This window comes from Artibeus jamaicensis, unplaced genomic scaffold (assembly GCF_021234435.1).
Source record: "Artibeus jamaicensis isolate MK-2021 breed Jamaican fruit bat unplaced genomic scaffold, CSHL_Jam_final scaffold_537, whole genome shotgun sequence".
Lineage (NCBI taxonomy): Eukaryota > Metazoa > Chordata > Mammalia > Chiroptera > Phyllostomidae > Artibeus > Artibeus jamaicensis.
The window spans coordinates 44882000-44899752 of record NW_026522047.1 but is presented as its reverse complement, the minus strand read 5'-3'; the positions used below and the strand labels follow the sequence as shown (position 1 = coordinate 44899752).

Genomic DNA, 17753 nt, shown 5'->3' with positions numbered 1-17753 from the left:
CAGCCCCCAGCCTGCCAACACTCTGAGGGTGATTTGAGCCTTGCTTAACCATCTCCCCAACTGGGAAAGGGGAGTGCGAGAGGGGACTCTGGGACTTCTCATATGTATGGGAACCACTGAAGTCTGTGCAGGGGTGCACCTCAAATTGGAAAGAAGGAAGGGGATACCCTCAGAGAAAAGGGGGTGATGGGTCCTTTCAGGGTGTGGGGATAGAAATGATAGGAAACCATCAGGAAAGTGGGGGACAGTGTCAGGTTGCTTCTCGGGAAGGACGAACAATACTGAGCACATTTGAGGAAGCGGGTATAAGCAGGGGTCCACTTAGGAAGACAAGGGAAGGGACCCCTCAGGAAGAGAAGGTAATGCCAGAGTTCCCCTCAGGAAGGGAACTAAGACCAGGGTCCCCTCAGGAAGGGCAATCGAGGCCAGGGTGCCCTAAGGAAGTGGGGACGATGCTGTCATCACTCTCAGGAGAAAGAGACGCTGCAAGGGTTCATTTCAGGAGGGAGAGAGGAGGCTGGGTCCTCCTTGGGAAAAGTGGACGGCTCATGGGTCACCCTCAGGAAAAAGGGGTGACGTCAGGTGGTACCCTCAAGAAGGGGGAATGATGTCAGGTTACTCTCAGGAAAAGCGGAAAATGTTAAGGTTCCCCTAAGAAAGTGGGAAAGACACTGGGGTCACTCTCAGTGAAGGGAGTGACGTCAGGTAACCTCAACTTTCTGAGTAGTCTCACTTCCAATCAGAGGTCCTCCTCCAGGGTCCTGGTGTTTAAAGGCGAAGCAGCCGCCCCTCACGGGCCCACCAATCACAGTGCTGGGAAAAACCTACCTCCTGTCCCCACCACGCCTCCTGCCCAGTCTGCGCCTGCGCATCTTATTGGTCCTGCTGTAGTTCCTCCGAGTTACTTTAGGGGCGCTGGAGCCTCCAGTTCCCATAGGTTGGCAACCTGTGTCTATGACCCATTTTTATTTTTATTTTTTACCTATGAGGATACATTTATTAAAGCTGAGGACAGTAAAACAAGGAAGGATTTAGCATAGGAGAAGCAACAGAAGAGCCTAGGCTGGGCTGTCTTATCTCGCCCGGAAGTCAGAGAAAAGAGGCTTTGGAGACGGGTTCAGGGGATTAGCCTGAGGCAGGTTGCCAGCTGCCCATTCATTGCCTTAGAGTTTAGGAGACTCATGCTTGTGAAGAAAGAAGCGGGAGCGGGGAGAAGAAAGGCAGGGGAATGGTGCTGGGTTCTTTGTCTTGAGGCTTTTATCTCTTGCGGTCAGGAATCTTAGGGAAGGTCTATAACCCATTTTATAATAATAGTATCTACTTTATAGACTCTTGTGAGAATTAAGTGCCTGGCACGTGGCCACTGGTAAACCGTAGCCAGTATATATTTGCATTTTATGAGGGAAACTGAGGTACAGAGCCGTTAAGTAACCTGCTTAATGACTAACCCAGTCATTAACTGTCAGAGTCGGAGCTAGAACCCAGGCTAGCTGAATCCAGAGCCTCTGTGTTTACCTACCATGCTTTTGTGGCTCCCAGAGAACAACCACTGGCTCTTATTTCTTCTAATTATGAAATAACTTTCCTCTTGATTATAAAAGTAATGCATGCTCACTTGCTAAAATTCAGAAAATATCTAAGGCTACAGAACAGAAAATACAGATCTCTTTTAATCCCACCACTGGAGAACTGTTAATATTTAGATGAACAAGGTGCCTTTTCTATATACATAGTGTTTTTAAGTAGGATCATGTAATGCAGAACATTTTGAAACTTGTCCTTCTCATGGTAAACATCTTGTCATTTAAATATAGGCTCATCTCATTGTTTTTAATGGCTGCATATTATTCTGTAATAATAGGGAGCCTAATTTAATGACTTCCTAGATTGGACATCTGGGTCTTTAATAAATTTTTCAATATTCTGACCAACAGTAGAATGGACATTTTGTACCCACATCTTAAGGTTACATCCAACTGCAATGGCTAGGTCAAAATGCATGCACGGTTGTTACATTAAAATTTTTTTAAATGATTTTATGTTTTAATTCTCATCCAAGGATATGTTTTCTAAAAAATTGATTTTAGAGAGAGAGGGAGGGAGCAAAACATTGATGTGAGAGGGAAACATTGATGGGTTGCTTCCTGTACACGCCCCAACTGGGGATTGAACCCCCAACCTCAGTAGGGACCCTGACTGGGAATCAAACCCACAACAATTTGGTATACAGGACAACGCTTCAACCAACTGAGCCACCTGGCCAGGGCTACAGTTGTTATGTTTTTTGATAAATATTGTCAGATCACTCCTGGAAAGCTGTGTGCCAGCTGCTGATAGCACTAACAAGCTATGAAAGTGTTTGCTCACTTCAGAATAGTTCATATATTTGTTATTTGCAAATAGATAAAAAAAGGAAAGTGCTCTTCATTTGTACTTCCTTATATTTTTATACTGTGAAAGAGGGAGAAATATTACCCATGACTCAAGATTTTGTGCATGTGAAATAAAAGAGCAGTAATGATATAAAAAGTATTGGGTAACTATCATTGTGGAACAGGCCCTGGGCCCCCAGTGAGGTCCCGGCCTCATTTCCCTGAATTTTCCCAATGCTGTGAGATCACGTCTTGGCCTCTTTCCTCATCTGCAACATACAGCCTATATTCGTACATACCTCAAGGGTTGCTGGAGAGTGAATAAAATATTCCTAATGAGTTCGTAGCGCTGGAAAGGCTGGAAGAGGTGGAGCAATTTGCTGAAGACCAGGTAGCCTGCAAAATGGCTGATGTCGACTTCAGAGCATTAACTGCCTCTACCCCTCCCCCAGTATCCCCAATCCTGTTCAGAGTTCAGGGTCTCCCAGCCCTTGGTGATCACCTTTGCGTGAGGAAAAATGAACTCCCCAGCAGGAGGATTTTAAAGAGCTGGTGGTGATCACATGCCACCTCTGACCTTTGACCCATATTCTCAGCCTGTCAACTTTGTCCCAACACAGGGGGCATTTGGGACATCACACCTGTCTTTTTACACTCAAGGAAACTGAAACCTGGGGTAAGAAGGCTAACCTGGGCTCACCTGGCCATCTCTGGCAGCCCAGGGTTAGGTAGCACTGTTGTTTCCTGTGCCCCAGCCTGATACCCTCTCTCCGATCTTCCTTTGAAAGGCCCTTGGGGAAACAGTTGGGTCTCCTCTTTGCTTCCTGCACAAAGTTCACAAAGTTCAGATTCCCTGGAAATTTCTAGTTAGTTTTCCAGCTTTGCTTTGCTCCTCCTCTCTGGGCCCAGGATATCTACTGTGAGTCTTTTTTTTTTTTTTTTAATTTATTTAATCTTTAGAAGGGAAGGAAAGGAGAGAAGGAGAGAAATATCAATGTATGGTTGCTTCTGGTGCATCCCCCGCTGGGAACTGGCCCCTGCTGGGAACTGGCCTGCAACCCAGGCATGTGCCCTGACGGGGAATCGAACTGTGATCGTCTGGTTCACAGGCCCGCACTCAATCCACTGAGCCACGCCAGCCAGGGCTACTGTGAGTCTTTAAGTCACAGTCAAACAGGTGAACCTTTGTATGCACTTAATCCTCTATATTTACTCTCTCACTTAAGTTCCAGAACTCTGAAGTCTGATTCAGTAGCTATTGGCTACATGTGGCTACTTAACATGAAGGAAAATTAAAACTCAGTTCCCCAGTTGCAGTAGCCATATTTCCAGAACTCAATAGTGACATGTAGTGAGTGGCTACCGTGTTGATAGCACTGAAGTAGAACATTCCCATTATCACAGAGGTTTCACTGGACAACCCTGCTCAAGAATGACCTGGTGAATCTGAGATTTCTATCTCGTCTTAAAGATGAGATAACTGAAGGTCAGAGAGATCACACCCAAGGGCACATACCTAGACCTGGGATCCAAACTAGTCCCTGGTACTAGTGACTGATGGCAGAGTAAGTAGGTGAGTCAACCTTTCCTAAGATGCAAGGAAGCTGCCACCATCTTGTTTCAGAAGACACCTGCTGTAATATGTACATCTACCGACCCCACAGTGCTTAACCTTAAACACCGTGTTTATGTATCTGTTCCTTATACCCCAGAGGCAGCCACATCACAAACACTTCCGCTATCAGCATCTCTATCCACCTGGGAAGTTTTGCTCATTAGCGTAGAGAATGTCAGCACCATTTGGTGAAGTCAGGGGTTTGTTAATTAGCCTGATAAAGATTGGAAAAGGGGCTCCCATGGGTGGAATTAACGCTATTAAAATATGTGAATTGGTTAAAATATGAGACTCATCCACTCCCCAACCTTGTATGTACAAGTCAGAAAACAGAGTTTATAACCCAAGCCTGTTCTGTGTCCAGTAGTTAATTTGGAGTATTCAGCCTGCCTGACACCCGTAAGACTTACAGGCCCAAAGCAACACAGAATCCTGCCTTTAAAATACTCAGGTTTCCAGGTTTTGTTTACACACAACGTGAAGACTGCAGCACCAACATGGATGAATGCTGGGAATTCAGTTGTAAATTCTTTTGTGCCTGGATATCAAGTTTAATGTCTACACAGCAGAATTTGACCCGAGACCTTTTATCATGACCTGACAGCCAGATGGTGAAGGTGTCAATCAGGCCTCCTGGAGGTTTCCAGGGGTGACTTTGAGATTCCAGAAGGACCCACGTGTTGCATCAGACATGTTCTACATGGGAGAAGCCAGCAAGGGTCTGCTGGCTTCCAAAGACTGCATGGTATCAACCTTTATTTCACAACCGGGAGTCCCCCGTGCCAGGATCTGGTCCACGTCTGGGAGCTGCTTTCCCCCAAGCTCACTGCAACCCCCTCAAGTTCTATCTACTTGAGCAATAGAGTCGAAGCCTCCCTTCCCCTCACCTCCCAGCCCAGGCCAGCAGTGCAGGAGAGGCGCACCTGAAGAACAAGAAAGGCACATCAGCCAGGAAGATCGGTGAGAGCCTTGGTTTAATTGAAGACAAATCGAAGGAGTGATTCTCGATCAATGGACTGACTGATCGTCAGAGTGGACAACACTCAAGGGGTCCTCTGTAACCTCCCTGGGTAGAGGAGCCCTGATTGGGGGTGGGATAGTCCATCTGGATTGTAGCCAGTCCCACCCAGCCCTGGGGCAGGGGGAGGGACAGGCTCTGCTCAGCCCTCACCCCCTAGATGAACTAACTCCCCACCAAACAACAGCACTGAGCCCACACTTTTGGGGTCTATGGTACAGTTTGTATAATACAGCAGGCATAGGGACTCTCCCACTGGGAGATCCCCACCCTTCCTTCCCCTGACCGGGTCAGCCAGGGATGGCAAGTTTATTTTCCCTTTTTGCCTCTGTAGAATAATTTACAAACAAACCTTACAGTATGTACAAAAAAAAAAAAAGAAAAAACAAAAACAAAAAAAGGCCCACCCCGGTTGCCAGCTAGGACAGAAACTACTTTCACTACAAAAATGAACCCTGTACAGTATCATGAGGGTCGGGGAGAGTATACTCCCCAGTGGGATAGACAGATGGCAGGCTGGGGGGAGAGGGAGGCTACAGTACCGTGTGCTCAGAACTGGACAAGTCGGGGCAATGAGACAGGCCCTTGCCCTGCCCAACTGCAGAACCAGGCCAAGGGACATATGGGGGTGGGGGGAAGAGGGGGTCTTTCCTTCCCAACAGTCCCCCATGGCTTGGAGAAAAATGGTCTTGCATCTGTCTGTCATATTGCTGAGGGTGGGGGGAATAGTTAGGGGGGAGAGGGAGGCTTGGCAAGGTGGGACAAAGGAGAAATGACTTTGGTGCCAGGGTGGGAAGGGATGCCCAGGAAGGGAATGTAGGTGTACACCATTATTGCTTCCTCCTAGGGCAACGGGTTGGGGAGGGTGGCAGGAAAATGCTGGGGGGGCGCCTAGGATGGGGGCTTCGGGCCTGGCCCCGCCCCACCCAAGGTGCAGGTGGGAGCCACTGCAACCCTCTCCTATGGCCGTGGGAATCATTAAGGCAGAAACAAGAGGAGAAGCAGCTGGAAGAAGGGGGTGCAGCTCAAAGATGTCCCCCCAGATGGATAAAATTCAAAGGAAACCCAACGTGGAAGGGAAAAGGGTTGGCAAGCAGAGGGAGCTCAGCCCTCCTCAAAGCCCAGACCCCAGGCTGGTGGTGTGAATGGCCCTCCAGCACCCTCTCCTGCCAGCAACCTAAGAATTCTCATGCCCTTCCAAGTCAGTGTTGCCAGGTTTGTGCAAAATGAGGCGGAAGACTTCTGGAGGGGGGTGGGCAGTGAGCCTGAGAGGGGCTAGAGCTGGGGCCTCTCACAGTGACTCTCCCCCACCGGGCCACTGCCCAGAATGGCTATTCCTGGCTGGATTCTAGAAACCCTCCAAACTTCAGGAGAGCCTGGAAGGAGATCTTACACCAGCGTGGGCCCAGGTGGAGAACCCACAGAGGCTGGAAGACTGAGCCTGGGACCTGAGAGGGGGGGTGGGGAGGAGGAGATGGACCAGGGGAGCCGGGAACAGGAGCATCTACAGTTGCTGTGTTTCATCCTGGTTTTTTTTTCTTTTTTTCTTTTTTTTTCTAAAAATGTAACAATGAAAATTCCAAAAATAAAACCCCTTCCAGGACCTCAGCCCCTCCTTCCCCAGGCCCCACCTCCAAAAAGCGGCCTCATGGGTGGGGCTGGGGGTGGGGGGAGAGGGGAAAAAAAGAAAAGAGAAAAAAACCCACTTTTCTGTTTTCTTTTTTCTTAAGAGGCCCAAGAGTCTTTGAGGCAGTGAAGGAGGCAGCTGGGGGATGATGATGGTGAAAGGAGGAAGGGAGGGCAAAAGGGTGTAGGGTCCGGGGCTCAGGTCGGGGCTCCAGCAGACCCCCACCCACCAGGGGCTGGGAGCGTGGGTGTGTCCTCGCCCGATGTCCCTGTGCAGGCACAGCACGCCCTCTTGGCAGCCTGATGCTCTTTCTGGGCCCCCACCTCGGCTGCCATGGAGGGGAGGCCCGGGAGGCCCGGGGCCGCCTCTGGAGTGCGCGGGGTCCTCAAGGCAGGCAGAGTGGGGCTCTCAGGAGTCAGGGCAGGGGGGCTGCTGCAGCCCACAGCACCCACAGACGCGTCTGGGGATGTGGACTCGTCCTTGCCCGCTGCCACACTGTCTGCTTGCTGTGTCAAGGACATTTCATCTACCTCCAACTCTGTGGACACGTCCTGGCCATCGACCTCCCACAGTTCCTCAGCTGGGGATGCATCTTGGGCCACGAATAATTCCTGCACCTCGATTGCACCCAGGGCAGAGGATGACTCTTCCTCTTCCTCTTCCAGTGTCAGCTCAAACTGGAACTTATCAGGTGGAAGTGGGTGATCTGGCCCCTCTGGCTCCTCCTCGGGTGGTGGTGATGGGCTCTGCCGAATGGCACTGTAGTACCAGTCCCGGTTATCTTCCAATGTGTCCAAGATCTCCTGGGCGTCTGGGTGGACCAAGTCAGCCCATGTCTCCCACAGCGGGTGCACAATATAGTCAATGAAACCCACCTGGGGGAGGGAGAAGAAGGCATAATAAACTGGTGGCTCGTTGGTACAGGCGGCACTGCCATGCTGGGGCATCTAATAAAATGTTAAGATTTTATTATTTATTTTTAGAGAGAGAGGAAGGAGAGAGAAACACTGATGTATGAGAGAAGCACTGACTGGTTGCCTCTTGCACACGCCCCAGCCGGGGACTGGGCTGCAACCCAGGCATGTGCCCTGACCAGGAATCAAACTGGTGACCTTTCACTTTGCAAGGACACACAACCAACTGAGCCACACTGGTCAAGGCGGGATCTGATAGGATTTAACGATGCTGATATCATTTGACCCAGCTTTCTTGATCCTCCAGATCTACCCTGGAAAAACTCTTGCAGAAATAACAAAAAAGAATCACATGAAATGTAACGAAAACTGGAAATACTTCCACCTATACATTCACGGGAGAATTTTTTTTAATGTGGTTCCTGCAGATATTCATTATGGCATTTTTTTTTTGCAACAAAGAGAAACTAGAAATAACTTCATGCAGGCTAACACCCTGATATCATCTTCCCTACTACTTTTTTATTGGCAGGATCTTGATTTTTTTTTGGGGGGGGGAACAAAGTGCTTCCAGCTGAAAACTGCATTTCCCAGTCTCCCTTGCAAAGCGAGGGGAGCCATGAGACCACCTGTAGTAGAAGATGCTGCATCAGGGTCCTGGCGGGGGCGCTGCACCAGCTGGCAGAGGGCTTCCTTCCCTGGAGTGTAGCCAGAACGGCTGGGGCTTCATCAGTATCTGTGACCGTGAGAGGTATCTCTGGGAAGAAGCCCCATTCTTTAGAGGACCGAACAGAGTTACTGGAAGCTCCAGGTGCCTGCCAATTTCGCGGAGCTTCAAAGAGTCCAACTCCCTTTCTCTAGGCTTTTCTTATATAAAAGGAAAAAAAGCTTTACTTTGTTTGAGTAACTGTGAATTTCATTTTTTAAATTGAGCTTTAGAGAGATATAGGAAGGGAGGGAGAGAGAAACATGGGTTTGTTGTTCCACTTGTTTATGCACTTATTGGCTAGCTCTTGTATGTGTCCTGACTGGGGATCAACCCCGCAACCTTAGTGTATTAGGACGATGCTCTCTAACCAGCTGAACTACCTGACCAGGGCCAAGGCACTGTGAATTTCTAACTCCTTAACACTAAAATGACTATCGATGGGGGGATGATTACACAGACTATTATCTTTCTATATCTGTGGGTAAGCTAAAGCTGTTATAATAACTTGGACAGATCTCCGGGTCATTGTTGAAAAGAAAGAGCAAGATGTATAAAATGGGTATATATTAATATGATTTATATTTTTTAAAAAGCGAGCCCTGGCTAGTATGGCTCAGTGGATTGAGCGCCAGCCTGTGAGCCAAAAGGTTGTCAGTTTGATTCCCAGTCGGGGCACATGCCTGGGTTGCAGGCTGGGTCCCCAGTGGGGGCACGCAAGAGGTAACCACACATTGATGTTTCTCTCTCTCTTTCTCCCTCCTTTCCCCTCTGTCTTAAAAATAAATAAATTTAAAAAATCTTTTTAAAAAAAAGCTAAAAGTTAAGTTGCCTGTGAAAATAACTACAAAGTAGAACTATCAAACTGGTTTTCATCAGGGGTGGGGGTGATCTGCAGGCCCAGGAGACATTTGAATGTTATACCTGGAAGAGGAGGGTGCTCCTGGCACCCAGGGGTGGAGGCCAAGGATGATGCTCAACACCATACAATGCGCAGGACGGCCCCCACCGAAGAGAGTGGTTTGGCCCCCACTGTCAACAGAGCTGAGGCTGGATAATGCTGGTCTGGAAGGGCACACACACTGAACTGGGGAAGGTGAGTCTCCCTGGGAGGAGGCCAGAACTGGGGAGGACAACAGACTCTTACATTCGCACTCCAGTGTTGACACTTTAAGGGCACCGCATTCCTGTCCCTCTTTGTTAAATTAATCAGGCACACGAACGATGAAAACCAGTCAATTCATCTCATTTCAAAATCCTCTGAAAATCAGGGGCTATACCACTAGATGGGTGAGGATATCGGAAATAGGCTGAGTCAACATGAGGTCTTGTAACTAAAGTGCAGCTAAGTATTATCACTGATACTACAGCGGTTGCTGCAAATGAGTTACAACTGTCTGAATGAGGTGTGTGTCCCCAAGGCTCAGTTTAGTTGTTCTATGGAGAGGAAAATGTTGCATACTTACCATTAAGATAGAAAAGAAGAAAACAATTAAGACTTTATGTGATAGAGGGGTAGGTCAGGACCTCCTGGGCCTCAAAGCTCCAGGCCAGGGTAGGGTGGGAGGCTGGTGCCCTGAAACTGTACCTGAGACTTCTCCACAGAGGCCGTGTGCTTGTCGCACATGGGGCTGATCTCCATGCCGCGCTCACGTTCACGGTCGCCCTGCTGGAAGAACTCGGCCATGATGCGGTCTGTCCACTGGCGGTACAGCTCCAGCGGCTTGGTGGGGTTGCTGAGGTCCGCACAGTGCACCATGTTCCTCAGGACCTGCACGGGACACAGGAGCTTCAGGGGCTGTGCTCCCATCTCAGTCTGAAGCCTCAGGCTTCCTCACCTTCCCCGTCTTGCAGGGCGAGTGGGGGGGAGGGGGAGGGGGTAGATGAAGAGAGACAGAGGAATAAAGAGGGAGCTAAGTCAGGGAGAGAAGGAAGGGGGTAAAAAAAGGTTGATGGAGGGAAAGAGAAAAAAAGGAGGGAAAGAGAAAAAAGGAGGGAGAGAGAGAGGTGGGGGGAGATGGAGAGGTGGGGAAAAGAGGAGGGAGTGGGAGGGAAAGGTGGGGGAGATAGTGGGGAAGAGGGGAAGGGAGGGGTTGATGAAAGGAAGAGAGAACTGGGGGAGATGGTAGGAGGTGAAGGGGCAATGGGAAGGGGAGATGTGGTGTGGAAGGGGAAGATGAATGGAGGGAGAGGAAAACAGGGAAATGGGCAAGAGGGGAGCTGGAGGCTGATAGAGGAGCAGCAACCCAGATCTGAAGGGTGGCGGGGAAGGGAAGAGGCCAGTCTGATACAATGTGTGCAGGGGGCACCTGGATGCGGTCGGAGTAGTTGTCCAGCAGAAGGACCCCTGAGCTGGTTACTTTCTTGGTTTCTACCATGGTCTTCAGGTCAGCTAGGAGGGTCATATGCTTGGACATGTCCGTGGCCAGCACCTGTGGGCAAGGGAGCCGTCAGAGGGGCCACTGAAATTTCCACCAGACCATCGGCTCACTCAGAGCCTCTGAAGCTTCACAGGGAACGACCTGTCCCCACGAATGCCACCAAAAGCTGTCTCTTCCCCCACAGGCTTTTCCCTGTCAAACTCAGCCCTTCCCAAAGCACCACCCATCAAAGGCCACCTGCCCTGCCCCGCCCCTGCCCTGCCCACCATGTCGATGACCATCTTGCGCAGGCTCTGCCGCTGGCGTTTGCTGAGGTTCTGGAAGATGTCACAGTTGTCCTCCTGCAACAGCTTGAAGCCCACAGCCAGGTGGTGGTTCTCCAGCACCGACTCATCATTGTACATGAGCGCCAGCTCCGAATCTGCAGCCCAGGCCGGGTCAGGGGTCAGGGGAAGGAAGGACCCACAGGGCTGCCTCCATCCTGACAGGCCCCACCCCCTCAGAGGGCCACTTACTGGTGTTGATGAGGAACTGGTTGGAGACCCCAGGGTGGTCCACATCGTGGATGGCAGCCGCAAAGAGGGCTGCGAGAATCTCCAGGTCTGTGAATACAGCCTGGAGGCAGAGAGAGGGGGTCAGAGAGACAGGGGTTAGAAAGATGGGGGGGTCAGAGAGACAGAGTAAGAGAGATAGGGGTTCAAGAAAGATGGAGGTCAGGAGAAAAAGAGAGGTACGGGGTCGGAGAAAGACAGAGGTCAGAGACCCAGGGCTGGAGAGATAAACAGGGGATCAGGTATGGCTAGTCAGAGATGGGGTTCGGGAGGCAGGCGGCCAGGCAGGCGGGGCTCACGTCCAGCGCAGGTGTAGCCAGCAGCACGTGGGTGGACTGCAGCACATCGGCAGCGTGCAGGCTGTTGTGGTAGGCCACATCCTGGTGGTAGTGGTCTTCCAGGGTCAGCATATATGTCACCATTGTGTCCACTGGGATGTGAAACTTCTTCAGCAGGTCTCGTTCCTGAGGGCAGGTATGGAGGAGCAGTGACCCCCACTACCCCTTAGCTCCCCACCCTGGCCCACCACCCTGCCCCACGCAGCCCACCCTACCTGGAATATCGTGTACATGATGCAGCTGAGGGAACGGCCACTGGCATAGTCCGACACGTGAAAGATGTTCAGGCCCCACTTGTTCAGGTTCTCCAGTTCCTGGGGGAGATGGCAGCCAGATATCAGGAGTCCGCAAAACCCAGGGCCCTCTGGACTCTTTCCTGCAGAACTCAGGTCTGCAGATGGCACCACTATTGCTTATCCTGTGGGTGGCGTGCTCAGCAGCACAGAATCTACTGCTTGGGTCCTACTGGGCTGAGAAAGAACAAAGCAACCACAGTGACTGTCTACTGGGTGCTTATTACCTGCCAGGCACTGCACTAAGTACTTGGACTCACTTGGCAGGGGCGGAGAAGTAACCAAGACCTGGTAGCCACCGAGCTAAGCTGCTCATGGGCACCAGAAGTAAACACGGGCCAACTTCCCATGTCTTCCAAGATCTGAAACAGTGTCGGCACACAGCAGGTGCTCAATCAATGCTGGGTAGCACTGGCGTGTCAGCTTGCAGAGGGTTACTACACATGACAGCTCAGCGAGCCACTGAGAAAGATTACCTTGTTGTACAAATCGGTGGGAGAGACCCTGGGCTCAAGGTCTCTTGGAAGAGCCAGAAGCCACACACAGGTCTGGCCTGCAGTGCACACTATTGGGGTTCTGTCCAGGTCCCTTTTACCCGCCACTGCTCCCATCTCTATGCTGCTGGGACTGCTGCTTTTAAGGCTCACATCTGCCGCATTCTCCAGAAAACTGCTTCTGCCCCCAAAGGAACTACAGGACAGGGATGATGCCAACACCCTGGGGACAGCTCCCAGCCAGTGACTGCCACAGAGGCCAACACTCTTCCCTCAAGGCAGGCTCAACTCCGCAGTGACGTTCACAGGCTAGGCTCCCCCGCAATGTGGGGTCAGGCCGAGGCTGGCCAGGAGCTGAGACCCACCTTCTTGCTTAGCTCCTCCCTCTCCTGCTCCTTGGAGTCTCAGAAAGTTCGCGTTATGCCACTCGCTTTTACAAAAGACCTACATTAGTACCTGCTTTTGCTAACTGGAAGAAACCCAAAGAGGATTTTTGCTTTTACAAAAAAAGGTAAAAATCAAAAACAGAAAACTGTTCAGCGTTTGTTTCTCAACAGCTGCTACACAGGCAGCAGCGCCCTGAGCAGGAGAGCAGCGCCGCCCAGCTCCCGGTCCAGGAACTGCACTCCGCATCCAGCATCTAGTCGCCAGAGCTTTGATCTGAGTCTGTTGTGAGCATCTGTGCTTTACCCAAATTTATTTTGTGCATCCATTAGCAAGATGTGTCCTAAGGTATCAGAGAAGCCTAAGAGAGCTCGTAAGGGTGCTACACTTGATGTAAAACTGGACATAACTGTTTCGATCATAAACAAAACAATGACCTGTTAATGATAACTGCTTCTTCATTTTATGCCGTTTTGGTTTAGGAAAGGTTTCATGGGAATGCTCTGCTTTTGGATAGCTGAGGGACCCGCACACCCCAATGTTCATCTCAGGCTAACCTAACACCCAGTCCTTCCCCAGGAACCCCGCCCCCCTCCAGCCCAGTCCCTGCTGAGTCCCCACCCACTTGGGCCAGGAGCTCCTCTTGATCTGTCTTCACCCCAAAGCGTGGTACGTTGGAATCAGTCAGGCTGCTACTATGCATCAGCTTCTTCACCCCCATGATCTGAGACATGGGCTGGAACTGTGACCCAGGGGGTGGAGGCTGCTGGGAGGGTCTCTGCCGCGGTGCTTGCTGTTTGTCTCCATCCTTCATTGTGGGTGACGGAATCTCTACTTCATTCTGCTTGTCTGTAGAAGACGGAGGACAGCAAGCATGGGTCCCCCTCAGAGACTCCTTCATCTGGCCCTCAGCCCCCATGCCATCTTCTCTCTCCCCCTTCTGGGTATCATGCTGCTGGTTACTCACAGGCTGGACATCAGAGGGGAGGTAGGAATTTTTCTGGGAGGTGGTGGGCTGCAGTAGAGACTTTAAGGCCTGCTAGAAGCTAGAGCTGCCATGGAGATGCTAGAGAGAGCCACTGCTTGCCCTAATAGGCAGGGAACTTCCCTGGATGGGAAGACACCTCCATGGTGACAGAAAATGCTGGTGGGGGTAGACATTGCTGGAAGGAGGAAGGGGATAGGTGGTTTCTGGCTTCATGGACCCTGCCCCCTACCCTGTAACACCAGCATGCCTGGGAGCCAAACGCTGGAGCCCTTTTCCTGAGCTATCAATGGTTTCCAGAGCCCAGCCAGGACCACCCACAGTGACCTGGGGCCCTCTGGTCAATGACGGGGACTTAACAAGGATCATTTGCATGCCATCCTCCCATTGGCTGGATCTCAGAACTTGGACGCCACACCCCCACTGGAGGGAGCATTTGAAAATCAGAACCTTTTCTTAAACTTTGTGGGGAGGGGCAAGTCTCTTGACTTTGGGGATCTTTGGTGTTAAATTGTGAGGGTAAAATTATCTTGAGTTTGTGGGGAATATCCTCAGCATGGGCTCCTGGGTTCAGAGGTTCTGAATTGGAGCTCCTCCTGAGCTTTGGATTCCACTGAGTTAGGAAATTATCCTAAATTTGGGTAATCTCTTCCAGATCCTTAAGCTTGAGAATTCTATTGAGTTGGGGTAGCTAAAGTTTGAGGAGTCAACTGAATCTGAGGGGGTCATAAAAGTTTGGGGATTCTATTGAATTTGGGGGAATTTTCAGTTTGGAGGTTTTTTTTAAAGGTTCAGGGTCTTTTATGGATTATTCAGGGCAGAGATTCCTTTATGTTTGAGAATCCCACTGAGTTTAGGCACCTTTCTTGAGTTTGAGGGGTCCTCATGAGTTTTGGGAAGATACAAGTTTGCAGTTTCTACTGACTTTTGTGGGGCTTTTTGGCTTGGAGGCACCCCCACACACACCAGTGTATTTATTTATTTATTTATTTAACCCTCACCCCAGGATATGCTTATTGATTTTTAGAGAGAGAGGAAGGGGAAAGAGAAAGAAATATCTATGTGAGAGAGAAACAAGAAACAGTTACCTCCTATATGTGATCCAACCAGGAATCAAACCCACAATCTTGGCATGTGTCCTGACCAAGAATCGAACCCATGATCTTTCGATGTACAGGACACAGCTCCAACTGAGCCACCTGGCCAGGGCAGCTTGGAGGCATTTTGAAGTTTAGGAATTTTATTTGTTTGGGGTTTTTGGGAGTCATGATTTTCAGAGTTCCACTGAATCTGGGAGAGCTTTTCAGTTTGGAGAGAATTTTCTTTTTTTTAATTTTTTAAAAGTATTTTTTAAAGACTTTTATTTATCTTTAGAGGGGAAGGGAAGGAGAGAGGAGGAGAAACATCAATGTATGGTTGCCTTTCGTGCATCCCCTGCTGGGAACTGGCCTGCAGGGAACCGGCCTGCAACCCAGACATGTGCCCTGACTGGGAATCAAACCGCGATTGTCTGGTTTGCAGGCTCGCGCTCAATCCACCGAGCTACACCAGCCAGGTGGAGAGAATTTTCAGTGTGGGGTTTTATAGAAGTTGGGGTTCCACTGAATTAGGGGGCATCATGAGTGTGGGAGCTCTTGAACTGTTGACTTTGACCTTTGGAAAAGTTAAGTGTCAGGGTCCATTGGGCAAAGGTGGACAGTATGACCCCAGGGTATGTAGGGGCCCCTCCAGCCCAAGTGTGTACCCCTGCCTTGAGCTGCCGCTCACTCACCCAGGAACGTGGTGGAGATGTACTCAGAGACCTGGTTTCCTGACCTGCTCATCTCTGACAGGTGTGTGAGTTCACGGTTTAGCATCCTCTTGAACTAAGGTGAAGGAGGCAAGAAGGAAGGAATGATGGGGGTCACAGAAAATGGGGGAAGTCAGCCTCACCCAAGAAACTTCTGAAGACCCCATGAGTCCCTCCCACTTCCCTGTTCAGCCAACAGCCCCCAGCAGGCTGCCAGAGGGGAGGGGTCAGGGGAAGGGTCAGCCCCTCTCCTCCTCCCAGCTCTGGATGGGGGTCCCCAGGCTTTAAAAGTCAGGACCCAGCATATCCCTCCTTGCCTGAGGAAGGGGGGCTCCCCTCCCCATACTCTCACACTCTTTCCCCCCAAAGAAGGAGCCAGAGGAACACCTGTGAAAGGGAGGGGCTCCTGACTAACAGGGAGCCAATGGAGTATCAGGAGAATCCCATTGCCATGGTGATGGGAGTCTCCTTAGCAACTCCCCCTCCAACCAGCTGCTGAGCTTGGGGGAAAGGGGGGCAGGCCACAGGCCCCTTAACACTTGCCCTTCCAGAGCTACTGCTGGCCTCTGTCTCCCCAGGCATTGACACCATGCATGCCCTGGGGGTCCTGGCCCACCAGCACCCAGCACCCAGCCCAGTTTGGAAGAAGGGAACACAGTTCCCAAGTTCTGGGTGAAGAAAAGGTTTGGCTGGGTCAGGAGACAATAGTGAGCTAAAGAAGCCCTAGCTGGGTCACCCAGGGGAGGGGGTTCCCAGATATAGTCCCCTCTTCCCTGGCTTCAGGGGGTGGCCAGATGCACCGATGAATGGAGCATACCCAGAACCTAGCTAAGGGGCCCTTCCCGGTGCCCCCGTGCCACTTCACACAGTACCTGCTGTGACATTGTGCAAGGAGGAGAAAGGGCATCAGCTCCCCACCCCCAGGCTGTCAAAGCAACCCCAAAGCAGAAGCCGACTCTGACCACAGACACAGGAGGGACACTAGGCAGGAAGGGTGAATTTGAGAGCCCACTCTGGATGGAGCGCTCACGCTGGCCAGCGCTGGCCAGGGACCTTGGGCACACATAAAGCGACGGAGATACACAGACACACGCAAGATGGACCCACGAAGTCACCAACCGCACACAGACACAGATTCCTATGTAACATGGTTCACAGAGCCCCAGACATGCAAATCAAGGGGCATGTACAGCACGGTGGCCACTGACACTTGGGGTCACATGTCCCAGAAAAATCACGCAGTTCTGCACTCACAAACATGCCCAACACACAACACCACCATCAGAGCTGTAAGACCTCAGACGGGGCCACACCATGACCCAGGCAAACAAGCACACAGACAGGCAGCCCCATACCATTGTAGACACACACATGTGCACTGCCAGTCACACCCAGAGAGACCCCACCCCTGGCCACCCACCATTTATGCCCAGCCCCGGGCCACACACAGAGCCACAATCAGAAGCATTCATCTCCAGGCCACACACGTGCACAGCTGCACACACAAGTCCAGACCTGGGGTTGAAGGGTCAGAGGTTAGAGGGCCAAGGCCAGATCTCCTGCCCATCTACCACTGTGAGGTCCCCTACCTGGTCCCACCAGCCCACCAGCCATGGTTTGGAGCAGGTCTCGCAGAAGAAATCCACCAAGGGCATCTTGGAGTCTTAGCCCAGCTCAGGGCTGCCACACACAGAGGCTGAGCTTGGGGAGTCCTGGGGTTAACAGCCGCCGTCTGGGGCGGGGGAAGGGTGGGCGGGTGGGCAGTGGAAGGGGGAGCCGCGGAGGGGCCTGGGCCGGCCCAGCAGGGCTGGGGGCTCCCTTCCCCTCCGCGCTCCCGGTAGCAGCCCGGGTTACATGGTCTGCCAGCCCCTGGCCCCTATGGGCCCCCCCACAGGAGCAGCTGGAGGTGGCCACGGACCCCTGCCCATGGAGGGGAAGGGCGAGGGTCCCAGGAGGCAGCTTCAGAGGTGCTGAGCTCTGTGTGTGTGCCTGTGTGTGTGTGTGCGTGCGTGCTCACTGCAGCACTGGCAGGCTGCATGTGATGTCAGCTGGTGCCGGGGGTGGGGGGGGCGTTAAAGGGGCATCAGAGCCCACAGACCTCAGCCGGGACCCAAGTGGGGCCAGGAGAGGCAGAGCAGTACACACCTGCTCAAGGACATACCCCCTGCATGGACACACCCAGAGACAAAGACACTCAGATGCTCCGCATGCAAACACATACAAACACTCTGGGACACACCTTCCACCCTAACACAGCCTGTACTTGACACGCTTGAACACACACAG

The 17753-nt window shown here is 51.5% G+C and overlaps 1 protein-coding gene across 4 annotated transcripts in view; it reads right to left on the bottom strand.

Annotated features, from left to right (window-relative positions):
* Positions 1-5386: 5386 nt before the first annotated feature.
* The window catches only part of PDE4A (phosphodiesterase 4A), a 36986-nt gene continuing 24619 nt past the window's right edge, over positions 5387-17753 (bottom strand). For 3 of the 4 annotated variants that reach the window (XM_037153932.2, XM_037153931.2, XM_037153933.2), the window contains exons 7-15: positions 15450-15543; positions 13319-13542; positions 11738-11836; positions 11484-11648; positions 11149-11248; positions 10900-11054; positions 10562-10684; positions 9841-10023; positions 5387-7507 (exon numbers count right to left, since the gene is read on the bottom strand). In XM_037153932.2, coding sequence (XP_037009827.2) covers positions 6830-7507; positions 9841-10023; positions 10562-10684; positions 10900-11054; positions 11149-11248; positions 11484-11648; positions 11738-11836; positions 13319-13542; positions 15450-15543 — 1821 coding nt within the window. In that variant the 3' untranslated portion in view covers positions 5387-6829. Of the gene's footprint in view, positions 7508-9840; positions 10024-10561; positions 10685-10899; positions 11055-11148; positions 11249-11483; positions 11649-11737; positions 11837-13318; positions 13543-15449; positions 15544-17056; positions 17203-17753 lie in introns of those variants that run through there. The other variant, XM_037153934.2, reaches the window with a different exon arrangement.